This window comes from Trichomycterus rosablanca, chromosome 12 (genome assembly GCF_030014385.1).
Source record: "Trichomycterus rosablanca isolate fTriRos1 chromosome 12, fTriRos1.hap1, whole genome shotgun sequence".
NCBI lineage: Eukaryota > Metazoa > Chordata > Actinopteri > Siluriformes > Trichomycteridae > Trichomycterus > Trichomycterus rosablanca.
This window is the reverse complement of record NC_085999.1, coordinates 31632219-31657856: the sequence shown is the minus strand read 5'-3', so window position 1 is coordinate 31657856 and position 25638 is coordinate 31632219. Positions and strand designations below refer to the sequence as shown.

At 40.8% G+C, this 25638-nt stretch overlaps 1 protein-coding gene across 4 annotated transcripts in view; it reads left to right on the top strand.

Annotated features, from left to right (window-relative positions):
• The window catches only part of nalcn (sodium leak channel, non-selective), a 95720-nt gene that overhangs the window by 54776 nt on the left and 15306 nt on the right, over window positions 1-25638 (top strand). For all 4 annotated transcript variants that reach the window (XM_063005840.1, XM_063005839.1, XM_063005837.1 and 1 more), the window contains exons 18-30: window positions 11348-11484; window positions 11778-11919; window positions 12770-12843; window positions 16804-16905; window positions 17014-17083; window positions 17181-17272; window positions 18245-18367; window positions 20885-20941; window positions 21976-22096; window positions 23538-23669; window positions 23955-24122; window positions 25169-25273; window positions 25351-25457. In XM_063005840.1, coding sequence (XP_062861910.1) covers window positions 11348-11484; window positions 11778-11919; window positions 12770-12843; window positions 16804-16905; window positions 17014-17083; window positions 17181-17272; window positions 18245-18367; window positions 20885-20941; window positions 21976-22096; window positions 23538-23669; window positions 23955-24122; window positions 25169-25273; window positions 25351-25457 — 1430 coding nt within the window. The remainder of the gene's footprint in view (window positions 1-11347; window positions 11485-11777; window positions 11920-12769; window positions 12844-16803; window positions 16906-17013; window positions 17084-17180; window positions 17273-18244; window positions 18368-20884; window positions 20942-21975; window positions 22097-23537; window positions 23670-23954; window positions 24123-25168; window positions 25274-25350; window positions 25458-25638) is intronic.

The window sequence follows — 25638 nt, the reverse complement described above, 5'->3', positions numbered from 1 at the left end:
GGTGGTGTGTTAGTGTGTGTTGTGCTGGTATGAGTGGATCAGACACAGCAGCGCTGCTGGAGTTTTTAAATACCGTGTCCACTCACTGTCCACTCTATTAGACACTCCTACCTAGTTGGTTCACCATGTAGATGTAAAGTCAGAGACGATCGCTCATCTATTGCTGCTGTTTGAGTTGGTCATCTTCTAGACCTTCATCAGCGGTCACAAGACACTTCCCACGGGGCGCTGTTGGCTGGATGTTTTTGGTTGGTGGACTATTCTCAGTCCAGCAGTGACAGTGAGGTGTTTAAAAACTCCATCAGCGCTGCTGCGTCTGATCCACTCATACCAGCACAACACACACTAACACACCACCACCATGTCAGTGTCACTGCAGTGCTGAGAATGATCCACCACCCAAATAATACCTACTCTGTGGTGGGCCTGTGGGGGCCTGACCATTGTAGAACAGCATGAAAGGGGGCTAACAAAGTATGCAGAGAAACAGATGGACTACAGTCAGTAATTGTAGAACTACAAAGAGCTTCTATATGGTAAGTGGAGCAGATAAAATGGACAGTGAGTGTAGAAACAAGGAGGTGGTTTTAATGTTATGGCTGATCGTGTATATCAAATCAATCACATACACAACATCTTACTATATTTTACACATCTTTTAGCACTAATATTTGTACATGTTGTCTCAGTCCTACTGTTCGGGCGGCACGGTGGCTAAGTGGGTAGCACTGTTGCCTCACAGCAAGATGGTCCTGGGTTCGATCCCCAGGTGGGGCGGTCCAGGTCCTTTCTGTGTGGAGTTTGCATGTTCTCCCCGTGTCTGCGTGGGTTTACTCCGGGTGCTCCGGTTTCCTCCCACAGTCCAAGACATGCAAGTGAGGTGCATTGGAGATACTAGATTGTCCATGACTGTGTTTGATATAATCTTGTGTGAACTGATGAACCTTGTGTAATGAATAACTACCGTTCCTGTCATGAATGTAACCAAAGTGTAAAACATGTCGTTAAAGTCCTAATAAACAAACAGTCCTACTATTCAAAAAAGAAAACTGTTGTTACTAAACAACGTGATTCATGTCTGACATTTTGTCCCGTCCTGTAATTCTATTTGTTTAGACAGCAATCTCAGGTTGTCGGTTGTGCTTGTCAGGCACCGTGGCGACAACTGCACGCACGCCGAAGGATCATTAGCAATTAAAGGCCGACAGGATAAGCGGAGGTAAAGCTAATGAATACCAGGGGTGTTCCACACACCGCAGATTAGCCGCCGATAACAGGAAGTGTTTAATGTCACTGTCAGGACTTTGTTCTGCTTGCTTTGATGCCTCTCATCGTTCTCATCATGGCTGATTGGAATAATGCATTCATTGTGTGAAATAGGGCTTGGGAAATTTAAATAAATTGCTTAGACAGCCATGCCTGAGATGGTGACTAGAAATAATTAAAAGAGACACTCAGGAGAAACTTGTAGAGGGGATCATCCTGCGACGTGTTGTGTTTACAGGGGGACTGTTGGAGAGATTTTTTTAGGTGGCATCAGCATAATGCATGATATTCTTTCCTGAGAGGTAACGTGTACTTTATTGCAGCCACAATCTGCCTAATCTGTCTAATTTGCTGTGATTTAGGAAGTATTCAGACCCCCTGACTTTTGTAGTGTACACTTTGTGTTGCTGATTTAATTTTAAATGAACATAACTGACATATAACCCATCAGTATTGACTTAACCACCCTTAATTAATTTCCTTTTCATCAACTGCTTTATTCAGAAAACACTAGGCACAAGGCAAAAATACTATGGACAAGGTGCCAATCCATGGCATGGCTTTGGCCACCAAGACAGATGTTGCCAGACATGTCTGTGTACACACCTGGCCTCGCCTAGCACACCTGAGATCTGAACCCAAACAGACAGATAGATAGAAGGACGGACGGACGGACGGACAGGCAGACAGATAGATAGAAAGACAGACAGACAGAAAGATAGACAGACAGACAGAAATATAGACAGACATATAGAAATATAGACAGACAGACAGACAGACAGACAGACAGACAGACAGATAGATAGATAGATAGAAATATATACAGACAGACAGATAGACAGAAAAATACAGGCAGAAAGACAGGCAGATAGACAGAAATATAGACAGACAGACAGAAATGTAGACAGACAGACAGATATATAGATAATACAGATAGACAGAAATACAGACGGACAGACATACAGATAGATAGATAGTACAAGTAGATAGATAGATAGATAGATGGATAGATAGATAGATAGATAGATAGATAGATAGATAGATAGATAGATAGATAGATAGATAGATAGATAGATAGACATACAGACATACAGATATATAGATAGCACAGATAGATAGACAGACAGATAGATAAATAGATAGTACAGATAGATGTAGTACAGATAGACAGATAGACAGACAGACAGATAGATAGTACAGATGTATATGTATATATAATACATTTTGGGTTGAAATGAAAAACTTCACAATAACACTTTTATTCATCCTCCCCTTCTCCCCCAGTCTCAGCCCTTGATTGAACTTCCTTTCGCCTTGGTAACCTTGTGCTAACAAGCTTCTGACACCTCATGGAATCTTTGCTTACTCTTCTCATTCAAACGCTTCCAGCTCACTGAGGCTTGTGTTGCTATGGGATTTAAATCTGGAGACTGTGAGGGTCGCTCCAGGATATTCCAGAACTGATTCCTCAAAGTGCGCTTGGGATCGTTGTTTTGCTGAAAAGTCCAATTATCACCAAGGTTCATTTTCACCACAGAGGCAGAACATGCCTCCTGAAAATACTTGGGTATTTTTGTAAGTATGTGATGCCAGTCACGTTCCTGCAACAGAAAGACGTCCTCACATCACTGAACCAGCTCTGTTCTTAACCCTGGGGATGGTATTCATCTGCTTATAAGATTTGCCTTTCATGCACCAGATTCATATTGCCAAACAGTTATGGTTTTGATTCATCACTTCATAGAACTGTGGGTATTTTTAATGACTTTGAAGCTTTAACGAGCTTTAATTTAATTTAGATTTTCAGTTGAACCATCCCCATTTGAATATCTATGAGAAAGAGACATGCATTTTGCCGGTTGTCATGAACATGACACATAAATTGCCCATCCAGGATTAAACTGCAGTTCCAAATGTTTTATTATTAATTGTCTGAGTGTATTTACATTTTTAAATGTGGCTTGAATCAAAAGTCCTGCCTCATCACAGCCTGTTTCATTTTTTTCCCCATGTCACATTTGCTTTCATATCTCTTAATGCAGCCAATTCATTTGGCCAGTCATGGGCCGTTTCCCTCTCTGATTGGAAAGATTGATGGTAATAGAAGCTCAACAAATCATCACCTTCCTCTGGCTAAATGGAAGTAAAAAGCAGCTTTCAATGGTAGAGGGGGAAATGTTTATCTTTTTACTGACATAAATCAAATGGGGGAGCTTCCCTCGGGGTGGTGCTGTGCTGGTGTGTGTGAATCCCTGATTTCAAACGCCTCTCCGGGCGGGCAGAGCAGGAGCGGGTTGGGTTGAGACTCTAAAATACTTGTCTGGAATAGGTGCTGGGTGACTTTTAGAAGGAGAAAGAATCAGAAGGAAGCTAGCTTGACTTGCTCTTTCAGTCTTCATCCTTATCTCTTCTGTATCTCACTGGGTCTATCTGAAAACCTAGTGAGCTGCCTTGCTGCCTACTGCCTACTTGGATAGATGGCTTTGAGTTGGGTTGAGACTTTGGAATAGTACTGTGGAATAGGTGCTGGGTGGCTTTTAGAAGAAGAAAGAATCCTCAGGTGAATAATGAAAAAGACAATGCAGGGCTTTTCCTAGCCAGCACTAAATAATGAGCTAGCTTGGCTCTTTCTGTGTTCATCCTTATCTCTTCTGTCTCTCACTGGGTCTGTCTGAAAACCTACTGGACAGACGGCAGATTACTAGAAGTACTACTTAGACAGCGATTACATCATTGTTTGTCTCCACCTACTGCCATAATAACAGAGGGTCTGTTTGAAAACCTCGTGAGCTCTCTACATAGACGCATTTTACACCATCCTATGCGCTCCCAAGAAGAAGACCTTGAAATGCTGCCTACTGGGGTGCCTTAATTCAAAATGATAATCTGACTACATAACGAGGAAGCATATGATTGCTTCAGTGCGGCACAACTTTTCTCACAAAAAATAAAAATATGGCAGACGGATGCAGAACAATGAGTTCTTTTCAAATGTAAATGGATTACCATTGTTTTTTATTTGTATAAAGGTGCATAGGTGTGATTTATTTGCAAATTCAGGCTTGTCAGTGACAGTTTAATTGTTTTCGGTACACTGAGGGAGATATTAGCTGGCAGGCTAGCAAGTTGTGCCACCTCAGCCCATTGGTTTGAATGGCCTGAGACTAACTGCGGTGACGTAATTTCTGTAATCACTGTCTGAATGGTGCGTCTGAATAATCTGCCTTATAAGTTGATGTCTTATTAGAATCCTCTCTACTTGGACAGCTGCCTAGGTAGGCAGTAGGCAGCAAGGCAGCTCACTAGGTTTTTGGACAGACCCAGAGTTAACCTCAGGCTATTTAAACCAGCAAGCTTAGGTGACAGAACCTGCTAGCATACCAACTACCGAAACTGTTATATTGTCACTAATAAACCAAAAAATCAAAATTGTAAATAACTGACACTTGAGAATGAATGAGAATTGCGCCCAGATGGCACAGCGGGATATTCCGCTAGCACACCAGTGCTGGGATTCTGAACTCTCAGAGTTTACTACCGGTCAGCTGGCGCCTCCTACCGGGCACAATTGGCAGTGCCTGCAGCAGACAAAATTGGCCATTTAAGTCTGCTGGGTGGGCAAACACAGGACTCAAAAGGCAGGCAGGGTATTTGACGCTGTGTCAGGACCCTAGTTTGTAATCTGAGATGCCTGTACAGAGGTGGAGAAACATAGAGATCAGTTTGTGACTCTCAGTGCGAGAAACTGGCCTCACGCGCGAATCCACTCAAGTATGGGCGGATAAGAAGGGGTCGTGGGCACACGTCAGAGGGAGCGTGTATCAGGCAAACATACCCTCCTTAGATGCGATCAGGGCTGTGCTAAATTGGGAGAAAGCGGGAGAAAATGCATAAATAAAATAGCAAAAAAACTATGAGAATTACTTGTTTTGTAATTGTGCTGCACTGAATGTTGGAATTGCCTTCGCGGCTGAGGAAGCACACCAAGCTCATTTGTTATTCAGTCAAATATTGCTCAGAATAAGGCATCTCGGTAGGCAGCATTTTAAGGCTTTTAAAAATTTCGACAGACTTCCTCTCATGAAAGCATCCTGTCTATGTATAGAGATCACTAGGTTTTTAGACAGACTCTCTCTCACTCACTCTCTCGCTCTTTTTGCTTTCCTCAGTAACAGAGCTACTCATCAGCCTGCTGCTCAGGGCGCACCAATATTTGTCTGACCTCACGTAGCCCCAATCGCACCCACAATCCACCTCCATCTTCCACACACATCACCTGATCCAGATGTCAGCAGCCCCAGACAGCATATGTGCATTTATGACTTGGCTCCCACCTCAACCCAGTTGTCTCCCTGGAATTATAGCGCTTTTCCCAAAAAAAGAGGCCAGATTGACCAAATAAGCCCCTACTATGCTGACACCTCTCCACATTTTGTTTCACTCGCGGAGTCCTAAGACTGGCCCGTGCGAGTCCACGCACCGTAGCACAACGGCTTCAATGTCACCTTCCGTACCCCCACAGGAGTCTGGGAGGACTGACGGCCATGCTCCATCACTTCCACCCGTCTGAGCTACCTGGCAGCCGGCCTCCTGAGTGCCACAGGTGCGCCTTTAAGTGGTCTGGGAGTTTATAGCCTATGCAGTACTGCCATGCTTCATTAGCAGCCTAATGAGAGGAAAAAATGACCCCCTTCTTTCATCACTCTTTATGGAACTCCTCCAAGTCTGGGAGGCAGGAGGTTGGCACGTGTATCAGGGCTTATCAAAAGAGAGAAATTCAGATTTTATCAAGAAGGTTTTTTAGGGATTCAATCCTCCTGGCTGATGTATGTCAGTTAGATTTTACTGAGGTTTTTGATGGTGGAACAGAAGCCGTAAATGAGCCAAGCCAGTGGCAGCTGCCAGTGGTAAACATGCACTTGAAAAGATCTTGTTAATTACTAAGTACTAATTTTGTGGATGAAGTGGATGGATAATGTGATGTGATAATGTGCTTGAGAACAATAATGAGCCAGAAACAGTAACAAACTCTGAAGGCTTTATACTTCATCCTTGCAAAAGTATGTGGACACCCAGCCATGAGTTTGTTGAGCGTCCCAATCGAAGTCCTGGCATTATTTTGGAATTTGCCCCCCTTGCCCAGTTGTGGCTTTAACCGCTTTCTGTTGTTTAAAACAGCTTTCCATTAACATATTCAAAAGGGAAAGGTCTTCTTTAGACTGCTGCCACAAAGTCGGAAGAACACGGTAAGTCCGATTTTCCTTAAATCACTGGGTGCAATTCAGTAACAGTCTGGACAGGAAGCCAGTTCATAGCAGGGCCTCAGCCATCCACCTCCACCAGACCCAGGCAATCATGTCTGTATGTACACACCCAACTGGCCAATAGTACTGCTAGGATTCGATCCCTGGACCGTATTTGGACACCTGACCATGAGCTTGTTGGACATCAATTGTTTTTATATTAATTCTGAAAATGTTTAATGTGCTGTAATTTATCTGTAGTCTTTGGGTACATTGAATAGTTATTTTAAAAAATAATAAAAATAAATAAATAAATTAATTAATTAAATAATAATGTTAGCAATAATAACAATAATAATAATAATAATTATTATTATTATTATTATTTTTATAAACAAATAATATTGAAATAGAGTGAACTCAGTGTGATCTTGGAAGTCTTTGAAGTATAAAAGTGCAGATGTGTGCTGATTCAATCACAACAGCATTTGTGTGGCTGGGCACTGCTGTTGGTCAAAAAAAAGCCTCAGGTGATGTTCCAGCTCATTCCAAAGCTGTTCAATAAGGATGAGGTCAGGAATCTGTGCAGGACACTGGAGTCTATGCACAGGGGCACAGTCATGCTTGAACAGGAAAGGGCCTTCCCTAAATAGTTGCTTCAAAGTTGGAAGCATGTAATTTATTTTATATAACTGATTTATTACACCTGTTAGCAACTGTTGTGGCTGAAACACATGAAGGTAATATCTAGAAGGGGTGTCCCAATACGTGTCCACACAGTACATTGTAGCATCATAGCTACCAGTGTATTGTTTTATGAGAACTCTCATGTTTGATTTATGATTGAAATGAGCACGGACCATGCACTGTTCTGGTACACTCAGGCATTCAGATTATTAACCTGCCACATTCTGCACTAATGCAAAACTGAAAGACTGGAGTAAACCTGACATGTTTGTTCCAATTAATACCAAGCAACATCGTCACATACAGCCATCAATCAATATGGTCTGGAATGCAACACAATCAATATCAGCACATCTTCCCAAACTGTTTCCAAGAATATAATTTATATCATGTAACTAATGTTTTAGTCTTTTAACAATGGGTGTGGCTGAAAAAACTGAAAAATGTTAGAAAGGATGTGTCTATATCTAGAACAAAAATTCAAGTGTGGTCTTATTTTTTTCCACTTGCTAATAAGGCTCGGAATAAACAAGAGCTTTAAACAAACAAGCATGCGGAACGTAGCATAGCGGATCTGCATGGGTTCTTTTCTTCGGCTGTTTATACAGAGGATGTAAATAGCGGGTAGCATGTGTTCTCTCTGCAGTGGGTCGTGTTTCGAGCGGGGCCGGGTGAGAGCTAATCAGAAGTGGCTGCTGAGCAGAGCCTTCAGTTAGAACCGCCCTGCGGAGTGCAGAGCCATTGATTGGTACCCTGGGGACTGACCAGGGTTTCAAACGAACGTTTTTAAACAATCGAGTCATCAAGTAACAAATATACATGCACTTCTACATTTTAGCTCGAGGGAATTGGTTTCAATTTGGTTCAATCCAAGTCAGGGTTCAGTGCTGGAGAAGACGACAGAAGCGGTTTTTAAAGTTTCTAACCAACAAAAGCTTTAGTAATTAGTCTAAAGTTCAGTCTTTGGTACATGTTTTTATTTTTGTTCAATCCTAAACTGTTAGGTAATGTGATTACCAAAGCCAGTCTGGGGATTTTGGTTTGATTTGGTCCCATCCAATGATGACCCATGATATCAGACGTTGATATGGTGTGTGTGTTGGAATTCGGTACTCCATCTTTTATGTACTATAAAAAGAATTCCCTTTTTGGCACCTTCTCTAGTCAGTCTGCCAATCTAGATTCTCCCAATTTAGTCATTTCCAATCCCATATTACAATTTCTCTGCCTCTTGTACCACCCTCTAGCTACCCGAGGCATTTTAAGAGCCCCAGACTAGCACCGCTTTTCCATTACATGTCCAGTTCAAGGCTGGTCAGTGATATTCTTACAGACACCCTTCTATACCAAGTCCAACTCCACCACTTATTCCGGCAGCTTGACAAGACAGCGCAGGTTGCATTTTTAACCTGGCGATGAAGAGAAACCCTAGTTAACCCCATACATGGTCAGTTGTGCCCAGTCAGGTAGGTAGCACTGCTGATGTAGTGGGCTAGCGTATTAGACCACTATGCCACCCAAGCACTATTTTATTTATCCCTTTTCTCCCAATTTTAGCATAACCAATGAGTCGTCAACTGCTGGGGTCCTCAATCGCATCTGAGGAGGGTATATTTGCCTGATACACCTTGCTGCTGGTGTAAACACTGGATATGAAGGTTACTGCTAATGCTGGCAATGAACAGTGCTGGAAATAACCCCAGATATGTTCACAGACCTGCCATGTTTAACAGCAAGAGTTTAATCTATACCACAAACAATAGGTTACCAGACCCCCAGCTCACCTCAAGGCCTCCCCATCTCTGAGACCCAAGGCCTAGGGGAGCCATGACCATCCTCTACCCGCCTGGGGAGCCTCATGAGGCGGATGGGCCCCCATCGAAGGTCCTCTATCACCAGACCCCCAGCTCCACTTACCAGCCTCCCCGTCTTCGAGACCCATTGCCCAAGGGAGCCACGACCATCCTCTACCCGCATGGGGATCCTTCCAAGGTTCCACCAAAGTTCCCCCCTCACCAGACCCCCAGTTCAAATACACCCAAACTTAAAAATTAATGCTTCAGATTGGCTCCAATGGAAATCCTAGTGTTTGTATTTTTATGACCATAGCTTTCATTTTCTAGCGTTCATTTACAGACTGTATAGTCACAATCAATCATGGAGGGGTGTTTTCCCAAAGCTATGAAAAAAGTGTGCTTTCACATTTGAGCTTAAATTAATCTTATGTTTTAACACAGCTGGATACACATCCAACAACACTGCAATGAAAGCACAGCTCCTGCAGCACCTCTCCCTGCTCCCTCGCTCTCTCGGCCCTTCTTCATTTCTCAATGGAACTGTGGTTGGCATGCAAATACGGTAAAACATTTAGAGGGCTGGCAGCTTGTTTGCGATGATAAGAAAATGATAAGCAGCAATCCACCGCTCATGGATCCTCGTCAGAAACACATCAGATTTATCTGCAGGCTTCCAGACAGGGTGCGCCAGCCAAGGAATTGCAATTAGTCCCTTTCATAGACAATTAATTGGTGTAATTGGGCACCATAAATCAAGATGTTTTCCTTTGTTTGACCAACGTGTACAGTTCTGATTAAGTGTACACATATTTTGTTGATAATACTCCAGGCACCTGATGAAAATGAAATCTTCAGCAGTTCGTTGGCTTTGATGTTTTCTTCTATTTTTTTTCATTTTTGTTTTGTTTTGGCCAGTGGGGGTTGGTTTATTTGGTTTATTTGGTTCATTTTTATTTATGTATTTATTTATTTGGAGTTGCGCAAATTTAGGCTGTGTGCTGCTGCCATCTGTGGATGGAATTTATGAACAGCACTCGAGTCTTTAGAACGTGTGGTTACAGTACTGCTTGAAAAAGCATAACTAAAGAAGCCATCAATTTAGTTTAGCTGTTTTAACAAAAACACTGAAGGAGAATGTCCTGTCATAAATTTGTGCATTTCTTTATACTTTTTATCTTGTACTTCCATCAACTTTTTGATCTTGGTTCAGTATAATTGAGAAACATTGGATTCAAGACAGAAATACCTTGGACATTACACCAATCCAGTACACCAATCATGCCTTCTAGTTTTTTTTTTTTTCTATACACTGGAACAGAGGTCCCCAACCACCGGGGTCATTTATTCCCGGCCCACACAGAAAGAATAAATAATTAGAGATCGCTACATCGGCCATGAAAACACTGCTTTTATTTCCAACACATGGGTGTTTATCGTCTCATATCACCCCCAGGTGGAAGCAGCGTCTCGTTGCAGTGAAAAAAGCTAATTTGTGAGCAGTATAGTTATCCCTCCACCCCGCCGGTCCGTGTAATTATATTTTATATGAAACCGGTCCATGGTGCAAAAAAGGTTGGGAAGCGCTGCACTAGATATTAGTATATAATGGATACTAGCCAGTTAACTATGTTGTACTGCTATGGCTTATTTTTTTCCTGGAGTCAGTTAAACTATGGCAACCAAACACCCATGTGCGATAGTGATGCTGCCAGTGTGAATGTAGGATGATAAGCGAGCAGCGATTTAGACAGAAATACCCTGGACAGTACACCAATCAAGTACCCCAATCCATTGCAGATCTTTGGCAATCCCTCTCTCGGACATATCCAATCATGACTGTTGTTCTAATCTAAGAGGTGATGGGTAATACTATTGAACTTTTTTTTTTTTAAGAGTCATTATTACTGACCTGAAAATTCATTGACGTGTATGTATGCATTTACAAATAAAACAATCAGAACCCTGTTATATCTGTTGATGCATGCTCAATAATCCAGGTACACAAATCCACAAAGTTGAATCAGTTCATCTGGACACAAGTTTGTTGTAGAGATACGTTTCGTCACTCAATCCTAATGACTTCTTCAGTCTGAGCTGGTGTTGAATACCCCAACCTTATATGCAGTTCCTTATAACCGGTATTCAACACCAGCTCAGACTGAAGAAGTCATTCGGATTGAGTGACGAAACGTATCTCTACAACAAACTTGTGTCCAGATGAACTGATTCAACTTTGTGAACCCTGTTATATGTTAATGGCATTTTTGGTCATCAAAATCTAAAAGTTCTGTTGGTGTGGGGTCGTTTTCAATAACATTTGATTCTGTTCCCTCTTTGTTTTGATGTTTTTCACAGCTAAAGCAGAGCGAGGCCAGTGCTGACACTAAAGAAAAGCTTCCTCTGCGTCTGCGTATCTTTGAGAAGTTCCCCAACAGACCACAGATGGTGAAGATCTCCAAGCTTCCTTCAGACTTCACTGTGCCCAGGATTAGGTACTGTATGGACTAATATACTGCTCCCTGTATTAGCTGGAGCCCAGAAGAGTATAGTTAATCCTGATCTTTCTCATTCTTTCCTTCTTTTGCTCTGCTTCAGGTGCATTTTGCTATGATATGATTCAGAGAGATTCATCCTCTGTGATTGTTGACTGTCATGTGATCACCTCCTTTTAGTTAAAAGTTTACATACACTTGTATGTATGTAACAAGTTACAGTCAGGTCAAGGTTCCAGTCGTGCGTTTACCTACTATTGCACGTATCATGACCATGCTTTTGTTTGCTACAGGGAGAGTTTTATGAAGCAGTTTATTGACCGACAACAGCAGGACCCCAGCTGTCTGTTCCGCAGACTTCCATCAGCGTCCTCTTCCTCTTGCGACCATTCTAAGAGGTCGGCTATTGAGGACAATAAATACATTGATCAAAAGGTAACACATCTACACGTTTGCTTTTCTGAGACAGCATTCTAGTAATGAGATTGTTTAGTAGTATGTGGACACCTCATTGAATGATTTCAGTTTAGGTGCTTTAGCCACAATTCCTAACAAGCGTAAAATTAATGACAGAAAATGACTTATATGCTTTTAACTTTGTGTGAAAAAAAGTGTGCAACCGAACTCGTCGGTTTGAATCCGGCAGGCTGGATGGCTACATGAACACTGATTGGCTGTTGTTCATACAGGGAGGGAAGCCGGATAAGGACCTCATAACTGATGCAATTTTGACCTCTGCTGGCAGATTGATGGCGCCTGCACAGAGTCAAGGAATAATGCGTTGATCAGGGAGTGGCTCTCCGTGCACAAAGCTGATTTGCATATGAATTCGCCATGCAGGTGAAAAGATGCAGTCGGTACTGCATGTGTTGGAGGGAACGTGTGTCAGCCTCGCTCTCCTCAATCAGGGCGGGGATCAGCATTAGTAGAGAGAAAGCGTAATGCAGTCGGGTAATTGGATAGGACCAGATTGAGAGGAAAATTAGGAAAAATGCAAAAAAAAAGTGCAACTTCTTGATCATGTTCATGATTTTGGAATGGGGTGTCCAACAAGTTTATGGTTAGGTGTCCACAGTCTTTTGGTCATGTAGTATATATTAATCACTTTGTAAAGAAGCTAGTATGTATTTCACAGTTTCTATATAAAATAATACTTTGCAAATTTAACTGCATTTAATCTTTTAATCCTGCATTTGTGAAGAGAGAAAGATGATTAATGTGCATTTAAATGCCACTTTATTTTGATCTGTGTGGTTTACTGTCTAAACATCTCCTTCTACTGTAGCTGAGAAAATCAATATTCGGCATCCGCGCTCGCAATCTCATGGAAAAAGAAACAACCGTCAATAAAATTCTACGGTGAGTCTGGGACTTCTTTCTCTCTGAGCTACTAAAATGCTGAACTGCTGAATGGCCCCAAATAAACTCCTACAAAGTTTTTTTGCTGATTTAAAAATCCAGTTTAATTAAACACATCCTCCCTGAAAGTTTAGTTTATGGCTATAGTCTTGCCCTGGACGGGGTGCTAATCCATCATTGGGTCAGCCAATAGCACCAGTGAGATTGGAACCTGGATCTCAGTGATGGCTGTATAAACTATAAAATAATATTTTTTCGTCAGATTGTTTTGATACAGCTTTGATTTGTGTATATACAAGTTCAGTCTGAATTTGATGGCTGTAACATGTTCTAAAAAATTTCCCGATACAATCCTCCACGACTGACCGAGGAGCCTCGCAACTGACACACGCCCCCTCCGACACGTGTGCAGTACCGACTGCATCTTTTCACCTGCACGAGGCGAGTTCGTATGCGATATGCGGATCAGCCTTGTGCACGGAGAGCCACACCCTGATCAGCATTATTCCCCAACTCTGCGCAGGCGGCATCAATCAGCCAGCAGAGGTCCTCCCAGTTATGAGGAACCCTGGTCCGTCTCATCCCACCTTTTGAACAACAGCCAATCGTTGTTCATGTAGCCGCCCAGCTCAGCCGGATAGCAGAGCTGGGATTTCAAATACATTGTATCAAATCTCAGCTCTGCCATCCGGCTGGGCTGGGTGGCCACATGAACAATGATTGCGTGTTGTTCACAGCGTGGGATGGTGTGCTAGTGTATTTTACCACTGCACCACCTTAACCATTAATTTCAGAAAAGTTGGGACAGTAGGGAGAATGAAAGTAACAGAAATCACTTCATTGACCTCCAGTCCTTATTTTTTTATACATTCCAAAACAGTTTGGACAGGAGAAATATGAAACTAGGAGTTTTGTTTTGTAGGATGATGAGAATATGTTTTGCTGTCATGGCTAGATATGAAACCTTTTTTGCACCATGGACCTGTTTCATATAAGATATAATTTCACAGACCAGTGGTTATAACAAGGGCATAACCCTACTGCTCACCAATGATGGAAATCAGTGGGAACCCTGAGTTTTTTCGCTGCATTGAGATGCTCCAACCTAGGGGTGATAGGAGACAATAACGCTTGGTGTGTTTCTTATGTCTGTCTTCTCCATAACTTTGCAGAAAATCCCAATTCAGAATGAATCCATTTTTTCAAAATAAAATATCTTTTATTTGTGGCTCGGTAATAAATGACCCATGGACCAGTGGTTGGGGACCACTGTATTACAGGATCATTAACTTAGGCTTAGTTGTTGACAAGCAAGAATGCGTTGAGGTCTACCACTTTTTGGATGTACAAAAACATACTTGAAACAATGAATACAACATTGTCTTTGTTCCATTTTATTTAAATAATTGTACTGTGATAAAGGATTATCTTTATTGTGCATCTTAATTCTGATCTATAGCAGACCTTGTTCTTATGTTCCTGCCCACTGACATTATGTAGTTCCATAAAAGAGAAAAAAATGTTCTGGTTTGGACTTAATTAGGCCCCCAGGTTGTGGTTGCTGTCCACCCGGTTCAGTATCAGAACAGATAATTGTTCTTCCATCATAGCATGAATGAACTAATGGGGGTTCCTATCAGCATGAATAAACTAATTAGTAATTAAACGCTTGGCACTGGTGAGAGCTTGGCACTGATTGTTGCTTCTAGCAGTGTCAGGATGAATGTATCTTGCTATCATGCTGGGTCTGTGCTCGTAGTGCTTTTCCATCAGGTTTCAGTGCACGTCTGCATTGTATACAAACCCCCCTAACTGCCCAACGCTATCTGACTGGATAGCTTACACACACACACACCCTTCCTTTTCCACAATTTAAACTGCCAGACAGCGCATCAGTAGCCATTCCACGTTGGCTGCCTCCACCGTCTGGGGCTTCGGCTCTGTCTGTGTGTACAGACACAAACGCACATCATGCCGTCTCTCCATAAACAAGCCTGACACATTCTCCTTAAGCCCAGATTGTCATTAGTGTTCTGCTACATGACTCTGCCATTAATGTACACCAGCATAATAGGCGGCATCAATGACTGACAGGCTATCAGCCTGAATGATGATAGGGTGTTGCCCGCATGCGTATGCATACCCAGCCTGCTCGGTCGTTGTTTGATAGAAGTGTGGAGATGTGACCAGCACAATAATGGGCTTCCATTCAGTCCAAAGCAGTGTAGTCGGGCTGCACGGTCAATATTACGTTTCTCTTCTCATTAAAGACATGGGCCTTCTCTCAGAGACGAAACCGACTCCAATTTACTGAAATGTTGGACTGCACACGCAGATTTTCTCACCTCGTGCTTTAGGTTGTGCGCTGTATATTTGACTGGGTTAGATGGGATTAATTCGTTTTGCTCTCAGCGGTGGGATGGGCTCTCGGAACTATCGTGCTACTCATCGTATGCTTATAAGAGCCATCTGATTTATAGTATGTGCACAGGTACAGCTTGTTTTCCAGCGAATTACAGTCTCAGAGTTTTAAAGGCAGTTTGATTAATTTGAAGTTATTGTAAAATGACGCAATGAAAGTACATATACCACATTCATATTAACCATTTAAGATGGATGACAAAGTATCAGTGCAACAAATATTCAATTTTTTATCTGTATATATTAATTTCAATCCATTTTATGTTGCAAATTCTTTAAAAAAAGTGGCACAGCGATAAAACACGCTAGCACACCAGAGCTGACATCTTGAACTGGCAGCTATACGGACAATGATTGGCTCGTCTGTCGGGTTGGATGCCGAAGGGGATTCCTCATAATAAAGCATTGATCAGGGTGTGGCTCTCCGTACACAAAGCTGATTCGCATATGAACTATCCTCGTGCAGGTAAAAAAGATGCAGTCAGTTACTGCACACATGTCGGAGGGGGCGTGTGTTAGTCATGGCTCTCCTTGGTCAGGAGTGAAAGTCAGCAACAGTAGAGAGGAAGCAACATGCAATCGTGTATTTGAAAAATGCAAAAATAATAAAATAAAATAAAAAATGATAATAAAATTAAAAATAATAAAATAATCATAAAATAATCATAAAATAAATAATAATAATAAAATAAAAATACAACTAAAATAATAAAATAAGAAATAATAATAAAAAAATAATAATAAAAATAAGAAAATAAAAAATAGGAAAAATAATAATAAAATAAAAAATAAAAACAAATAAAAGAAAATAAATAAAAGTTAGATGAAATTGCATTCACTCTTTTAGTGCAGGGACTATATCTAATAATACTTCCTGAATTTTATGTAAACCTACATATTTAAATTATAATTTTTCAGCACACAATACTCCATGGCCTTGAAACACCATACAAATATTTATTAGGACTTTATTTTAAAGCCCCAATTCTGTGTGACAGATTCTGCATAGCTATTGCAAGCATTCCTTTTTAAATGTGGTCAATGTTGACATGATTACATCACATGAGTGTCATTCGTGTAATTTCATGCCACAAAGGTTCTTTATTTGATCTAGATCTGGTGACTGGGGAGGCTATTAAAGACACAAATCTCATAGTCTTGTTCATGAAACCAGTTTGAGATGCCAGGTGCCTTGTGGCATAGCAAATATCATGCTGGAGATACAGAGATGGCCAAGATGGTCAGCTTTGGCCATGAAGAGATGCACATGATCATTAAAAAGCATTAAAATGATGCTTAGTTTGAGTTTAGAGGCCTCAAAAAATCCCCCAAACAATTACCACACCTAGCTTGTTTTGACACAAATAGTTGGGTCAATAAATTTGTGCTGTTAATGTGATATTTTAACTGCATGTTGCATCATGGATATGCATTAAATGAGGTTTGGAGATGTTTACCACATAGTCGTGATGTAGAACAGTACTGTTTGTTTTTTAATGTTTATGGTGTGTTTACTGAAACCATTCATTGGGTGTGCAGGGCTTGCATCAGGCAACGCATGCTGAGTGGCTCCTTCGAAGGCCAGCCAACGAAAGAGCGCTCCATCCTTAGCGTGCAGCACCACATCCGCCAGGAACGCAGGTCAGATCAACACACACTAAATATTGTCTTTACACATATTGCTATTCATTACAGTGACTGACTGATGTGCTAGTACTGAAAGCTTAAAAGTCCATCTGGTGGGCACAGGTCTCTCAGGCACGGCTCCACCAGCCAGAGGATCAGCAGAGGCAAATCTCTGGAGACGCTCACCCAGGATGTGAGTATATGTACCACTTAGCCAGCCTGATTTATATCAGGAGACCGATAGAGGAAGACAATGCTGTCGCTGGATCATGCTGTGTTATTGTGTGCAGCACTCGAGCACAGTACGCTACAGGAACGCTCAGAGAGAGGACAGCGAGATCAAGATGATCCAGGAGAAGAAGGAACAAGCTGAAATGAAACGGTATAGCTGTTTTATTCAACATCAATCGTGATCATCAATCGAAAACATACTTTTTTTTGCATTTCCTCTTTTTCTCGCAATTTATTCATATCCAGTTCCCTGAATGTAACATCGGCTGCTGCTGGCTCCACTAATTGTAACTCCCTGAATGTTATTTTCCTGAATGTAATGTCTTCCAAGCCCTTTCTGAAACATGTGCTTCTTTTTGCCTGCCAGAGACGGGGTCCCACAGAGAGCAGTATCATGTACCGAGAATCGGTGAATCACCCATCTCTCTAAGGCCCTGTGTTGAATTGGCTTCCTGTCCTGGGTGTGTTATTGCATTGCGCCCAGTAATTCCAAAAAAGCTTCACGTGCTGTGACCCTGACCAGGATAAATCAGTTGTAAAACATGAATTTGAATTGAAATGATCGTCTTTAATAATCACCTATGGTCTACAGATGTGGTGGATAACAATTTGGTTATTAAAATTATTATTATTGGGTAGCACTGTCGCCTCACAGCAAGAAGGCCCTAGGTTCAATTCACAGGTAGAGCGGTCCGGGTCTTTTCTGTGTGGAGTTTGCATATTCTCCCTGTGTCTGCATGGGTTCCTCCGGGAGCTCTGGTTTCCTCCCACAGTCCAAAGACGTGAAAGTGAGGTGAAATGAAGATACAAAATTGTCCATGACTGTGTTTAACATTCAAAACTTGAACTGATGAATCTTGTGTAACCAGTAACTGTCATGAGTCCTGTCATGAGTGTAACCAAAGTGTGTAAAACATGATGTTAAAATCCTAATATATTAATAAATATTATTATTATTATTAGAAAATAATGTAGGATGTTAGTATGTCTTATCTTAGCCCTAAAACATAAAGTCGCAGCATCAAATAAACATTCATTACACAAATCCTATGTGTAGCTTATTCCCTCACTGCCAACATTTCAGAATGATTCATTTATTGTGTTTGGACTTTTTACTTACCAGGAAAGTCCAGGAGGAAGAGCTGAGAGAGAACCATCCTTACTTTGACAAGCCGCTGTTCATAGTGGGGAGGGAGCATCGCTTTCGGAACTTCTGCAGAGTGATCGTGCGGGCTCGATTTAACGCGTATGTTTTGCTATCAGTATAACCTTCTTTATCCTGATACTGTTTGCGGACAACATGCAAAATGCACAACTGTTTGATTATGCACAACTGATTGATTTGTTTATTAATAATGGTTATTAATTACAGACCCCATTTCCAGAAAACTTGGGACATTTTGAAAAAAATGCATTAAAAAACAAGAATTTAGATTCTATTTTGTTAAATTATATTAATTAAATTTTAGCACAACACTTACAGTTGAGACAGAAGCATGTTTACCCCTGTGTACCATCACTATTCCTAAAAATTACACTTTTTAATGGTTTAGGAACTGAAAAAACGAATTGTTAATTTTTTCCTATGGATTTTCACCCTTTTTTAATAGACTTATACATTTTCAATAGCAGACAGATCTGGAATACAGGCAGGCCAGTCAAGCACATGCACTCAAGCACTGTGTTCACAAAGCCACGCTACCTTAGTGAGTGCAGAATGAAGCCTGGCATTGCCTTATGACATAACCATAGACCTCCCATAGACTGATGGCAGCACACGTGAGTATCAGTGGTACCTTTGCACATACAGGTCCTTCTCAAAAAATTAGCATATTGTGATAATGTTCATTATTTTCCATAATGTAATGATAAAAATTAAACTTTCATATATTTTAGATTCATTGCACACCAACTGAAATATTTCAGGTCTTTTATTGTTTTAATACTGATGATTTTGGCATACAGCTCATGAAAACCCAAAATTCCTATCTCAAAAAATTAGCATATCATGAAAAGGTTCTCTAAACGAGCTATTAACCTAATCATCTGAATCAACGAATTAACTCTAAACACCTGCAAAAGATTCCTGAGGCTTTTAAAAACTCCCAGCCTGGTTCATTACTCAAAACTGCAATCATGGGTAAGACTGCCGACCTGACTGCTGTCCAGAAGGCCATCATTGACACCCTCAAGCAAGAGGGTAAGACACAGAAAGAAATTTCTGAATGAATAGGCTGTTCCCAGAGTGCTGTATCAAGGCACCTCAGTGGGAAGTCTGTGGGAAGGAAAAAGTGTGGCAGAAAACGCTGCACAACGAGAAGAGGTGACCGGACCCTGAGGAAGATTGTGGAGAAGGGCCGATTCCAGACCTTGGGGGACCTGCGGAAGCAGTGGACTGAGTCTGGAGTAGAAACATCCAGAGCCACCGTGCACAGGCGTGTGCAGGAAATGGGCTACAGGTGCCGCATTCCCCAGGTCAAGCCACTTTTGAACCAGAAACAGCAGCACTGGACTGTTGCTCAGTGGTCCAAAGTACTGTTTTCGGATGAAAGCAAATTTTGCATGTTATTCGGAAATCAAGGTGCCAGAGTCTGGAGGAAGACTGGGGAGAAGGAAATGCCAAAATGCCTGAAGTCCAGTGTCAAGTACCCACAGTCAGTGATGGTCTGGGGTGCCATGTCAGCTGCTGGTGTTGGTCCACTGTGTTTTATCAAGGGCAGGGTCAATGCAGCTAGCTATCAGGAGATTTTGGAGCACTTCATGCTTCCATCTGCTGAAAAGCTTTATGGAGATGAAGATTTCATTTTTCAGCACGACCTGGCACCTGCTCACAGTGCCAAAACCACTGGTGAATGGTTTACTGACCATGGTATTACTGTGCTCAATTGGCCTGCCAACTCTCCTGACCTGAACCCCATAGAGAATCTGTGGGATATTGTGAAGAGAAAGTTGAGAGACACAAGACCCAACACTCTGGATGAGCTTAAGGCCGCTATCGAAGCATCCTGGGCCTCCATAACACCTCAGCAGTGCCACAGGCTGATTGCCTCCATGCCACGCCGCATTGAAGCAGTCATTTCTGCAAAAGGATTCCCGACCAAGTATTGAGTGCATAACTGAACATAATTATTTGAAGGTTGACTTTTTTTGTATTAAAAACACTTTTCTTTTATTGGTCGGACTAAATATGCTAATTTTTTGAGATAGGAATTTTGGGTTTTCATGAGCTGTATGCCAAAATCATCAGTATTAAAACAATAAAAGACCTGAAATATTTCAGTTGGTGTGCAATGAATCTAAAATATATGAAAGTTTAATTTTTATCATTACATTATGGAAAATAATGAACTTTATCACAATATGCTAATTTTTTGAGAAGGACCTGTATGTAGGTCATTTGCACCTTTTGCTTATAAAAATCTGGATGGTCCTTTGTGTCTTTGGCATAGAAACAAGCTGAAACATGGACTCAGCTGACCACAGCTGGTTTCCACTGTTCTTCATACATCTTATATGTGCCTGGGCCCAGAGAACCCAGTGACATTTCTGCATAGAATTAATGTATGACTTTCTGTTTGCGCAATAGTTTCAGATTGCATTTTATAATGTGGGCTGTGTTACGTGACAACGGTTTTCTAAAGTACTCCCAAGTTCATATGGCCATATTTGCATTTCCAAAATGTCCCAACTTTTTCAGGAGTGGGTTTTGTTTTAATGTTTATTACTTCATTAATACCATAATCCATGTGTGTTTCATAAACAGGTTGAAGACTGATCCTATTACAGGAGCAGTAAAAAGCACCAAATATCACCAGTTATAGTAAGTTCAAACATTTTATCTGTTCTAGTCATGCTATGAAGTTGATACATACAGTATATGGCCAAAGTATACAGACACTCCTTCTAAATCTTTAGCTCAGGTGGTTTAGCTACATCAGTTGCTAACAGATGTACAAAAACAATGATTTCTAATAAGATATGCTTCCAGTTTGTTGCAACATTTTAGAGAAAGCCATTTCCACTTATCATTGACATGGCTTGCACATAGACATGGCTTGACAAGTTAAGTGTGAAGGTACTCCGGTGGCCTGCACAAAGCCCTGAACTCAACCCCATTAAACACTTTCGTGATGAACGTGATGAAAGTGTCAATTGCAAGCCAGGACCTCTCGTGTGTCAACAGTGCCTGACCTCGCAAATGAGCTTTCACTGACTGGCCACAAATGTCCACAGATACAATAGAAGACCCTGTGGAAAAGCCTGTTCAGAGGAATATATGCTTTTAAAGCCTGACATAGAATGTCTAATCATATTATGATCAGGTGTCCATATACTTTTGGCCAGGGTTTTTCTTTTTACTTTTTTAAGCAACCCACATTTTGTCCATGTTTTTACCGCGACCCAGGCAACACAAACAATGCATCAAAACAAAACACAAAATGAAGTATAGTTAATTAATAAAAATGGTGGTAACCTGGTCCCACTGTGGTTTACAAGATAAAATCTTATTTTGTGTTTGTTTGTCTGTTAAAATGTTTTTATTTAAATATTATTATTTTACTCTGTGACCCATTGTTTGATTGTTAAGATTGTAAACAGTTGCAGAGACCTCAGATCCCTTAGGAACCTGGATGGAGATGTAGCTTGTTTTATAGATTGCCAGTTCAGATTTATAAATGGAGTGTTCAGGAACAAAACGGTCAGCTCTTTTATTTAAATATGAAATTACAAAATGTTATGAAAGGTCACGCCTCAGTCCATGACCTTCTCTTATCAGGTAAAGTTTTAATTTATGAGTGTAAACCCTGTGTGTGTGTGTGTGTGTGTGTGTGTGTGTGTGTGTGTTCTCCTCAGTGATTTGCTGGGCTTGGTTACATATTTGGACTGGGTGATGATTGTGGTCACCATCTGTTCCTGCATCTCAATGATGTTTGAATCTCCGTTCACCAGAGTCATGCATGTTCCTACACTGCAGGTATGAGTATTTAGCTTTAGAGGCCACTTAACTGAGAGCTATTAAACTCTGAAAAGGGCATCAGTCCATTACAGGGCATCTTACGTTCTTCCATTTACACACTTAATTACATCTTGGGGCAATTTGGACAAGCTTTATAGCGTTAAGGACATTTATAAAACATTATAGAGGAATAAAACTTTGTAGAGGTATGAAGTTGGAATCAGAGCACAGAAACAGTCAGAGGAGGTTAGAGGCTTGGTTCAAGGCTCCAACATTAGCAGCTTGGTGGAGCCATTTATTCACTGAACCACCACTGCTACAAATCCTAACCACCTATATTAGGAAGGTGGGAGCTAAATTAAATACAAAAAGAAAACCTACGTATTGACACAGAAACAAAATATAAATAGAAAATCCAGCGAGAGTGCTGTGCAAGCAGCAGGGGGGGGGCGACAGAGTACAGGGGACTTGGATACGTACAAGTTGGGACAATGCAAATAGAGGGACAAAATAAAAAACACTAAATAAATAAATCGAAAAGCAAGCAAGCTTTAAACCACAGTCAATAAAATAAATAAATAATTTAAAGCTTTGAAACAAAAACAAAATAAATAAATAAAAAGCCTTGGACCACAAACAAAATAAATAAATAAATATTAAATAAAAGCCTTGGACCACAAACAAAATAAATAAATAAACAAATAAAAGCTTTTAAAAAAAATAAAAATAAATAAAAGCTTTGAAACACAAACAAAATAAATAAATAAATAAAATATTTGAAACAAAAACAAAATAAATCAATAAAAGCCTTTGACCATAAACAAACAAAATAAATAAATAAACAAAAGCTTTGAAACAAAAACAAAATTAATAAATAAATAAATTATTCAATAAATAAATAAATAAAAGCTTTGGAACACAAAAAAATTAAATAAATACATTAATAAATAAAAGCTTTGGGCTACAAACAAAAGTCAGTAAATACAAAGGTATTTTTATCACTTTTCTGTACATTTTGTACAGTCGTACATTTTTTATAGCAGGCAAACATGGACTGCAGGCATGCCAGTCAAGCACACACACTTAAAAGATCAACAAAAAATGGATGCAGTAAGACAGTTGAAGACATGATTCAGATGGTTGTCAGCAGGACAGCAAGTTTTTGATTTTCCAGTTGTAATCATTGTAATTTGCAAGTGTTTGACTTCAGATTCGAGGTTTGGGCTTGTTCAAGGTCATACAGTCTTCTACTGGATTAAGCATATATATGTTTTAAAGACACAATAATAATATTTTTTGAGTCTATTGCAGCACCACTGCAAAACAAAGCATATTAATCTGTAACAGTTACAAAACACGACTAGATGCTGGTGGGACTGAACATATAAAGACTGTTACAGCCTTTTCTGTAAATATGAACTGATGTGAAATGCACCGAATGCCTCTTTCTTCTCTACAGATAGCTGAGTATGTGTTTGTTATATTCATGAGCATTGAGCTGACCCTGAAGATCATGGCGGAGGGTCTCTTCTTCACCCCTACAGCAGTCATCCGAGACTTTGGTGGAGTTATGGACATTTTTATCTATTTGGTATGCATCTATGTTTCTTTGAGACCTAACCTGTTGGATAATGATGGCATTTCTGGGAATGGGAACTCTGACAGAAAGTTCCATTCAATTATTTGGTGGCCACAAATTCCCATAGTGAATCCCAATCCCGAATGGGAAATTCTTATAAAGAAAAATGTATTCTGTTAGGATTCAAAATGGGGAAAATGATCCATGCTACTAGGTGATGGTCAGGTGTCCAAAACCTTTGACAATATTATTGCATGTATTACATTTTTGTTTGTCCTCATTTTCCTTTGTCTGTAGGTCAGTCTGATTTTCTTGTGGTGGCTACCAACCGACGTGCCTCCAGAATCCGGTGCTCAGCTCCTGATGATGCTGCGCTGCCTGCGTCCTCTGCGCATCTTCAAGCTGGTGCCGCAAATGAGGAAGGTGGTGCGTGAGGTTCTCAAAGGCTTTAAGGAAATATTTCTGGTAAGAACAGCCACCATCCAGTCATGATCTTTTATGAAACACTGTTACATTGTAGATAAAGTTCTTCAAGCTCTTCAAAGTGGAATCTGAGCTCTGCTACCGGTCAGCTGGGCGCCCACTAGCGGGCACATTTAATAAATTGGCCACTAGTCTGCAGGGTGGGAAAAGACCAGACTAAAAAAAGGGGGTGGGGTCCTCGACACTGTGTAAGGACCCTGGTTAGTAGCCCAAGGCGCATGTAAAGAAGTGGAAGAAACGTAGAGATCAGTGTGTGACTCTCCATGCATGAGACTGGCCTCACATGCAAATCCACCAAAGTATGGGCGAATAAGAAGGGGTTGGTGCACTGTGCATGCATTGGACATTGGAGGGAGTGTGTGTTGGGCAAATATACCCTCCTCATACGTGATCAGGGTCCCCAGCGGGGGGGGGGGGGTCTAATTGGCAATGCTGAATAGGAAAATAATGAAAGACAATAAAAAGGTCATGGGAAGAGGTAACCTTCATGCCAGTGTCTCCATATTAACATATTATTTTTATTTCTAACAATAAATGCATCGAAAAAATAATAAAAAATACACTATGCTTACCTCTAACTGCAATATGCCTTTATCAGAGCTCTTAGCCATGCTCACTTCTACACAATAGTAACACTCATGCTTTTAGTCACTTGTTATTAAGTCAATATTTGTATTTGATTACATTAGTCACCTGCTATTGCTAAAAAGAAATTATTCACTTATTTTTTACTCTTTTTGTTGTCCCAATTCTAATACACTCAAATCTCCTGTACTCAATCTGGTGGCCTCTGTTGGTTGTACGACACCCACACTGGCTGGAAAGGGCCTAGGCTAACATAAGCCTCCTTACGTCATCTCAGTCTACAGAGACCTTAAACACATATAGGGGTCATTTCCAATCCAGCCTTTCCTTCCTCAGACACAGCCTTAGACTTCAGGTTTTGATGGTAGTGAGCTAGCATATTAGACTGCAGCAATTAACCAAGTGACTCTACATCTATTCTACTTTTGATTTTGTTCACACAGGTCTCTATTCTTCTCTTGACATTAATGCTGGTATTTGCGAGCTTTGGAGTTCAGCTTTTTGCAGGGAAGCTTGCCAAATGTAACGATCCTCAGATCTCAGATGAGGTAGGACTGAACCCTTCCCTATTTCTCATTTTGTCATGCCTGAATGAAATCTTAATTGTGCTATTAATGATTTACAGAAAGACTGCCACGGTATCTTCAGAATTAATGTCAGCATCTCCAAAAACCTCAACCTAAAACTCAGACCGGGAGAAAACAAGCCTGGATTTTGGGTGCCGAGAGTGTGGTAAGAGCTTAGAGGAGAACTGTCAGTGTTAATAAGGAGGGGCCTACTAAATTCACAGGAAAATGTGCTTAAATTCACGGAGATTGTTTTTCAAATATTACATGGTGGGTAGTAAATTACACTCATAAATTAAATGATAGAATAAATGGAAGCTACAATACAGCACAGCCTACTTTAACAG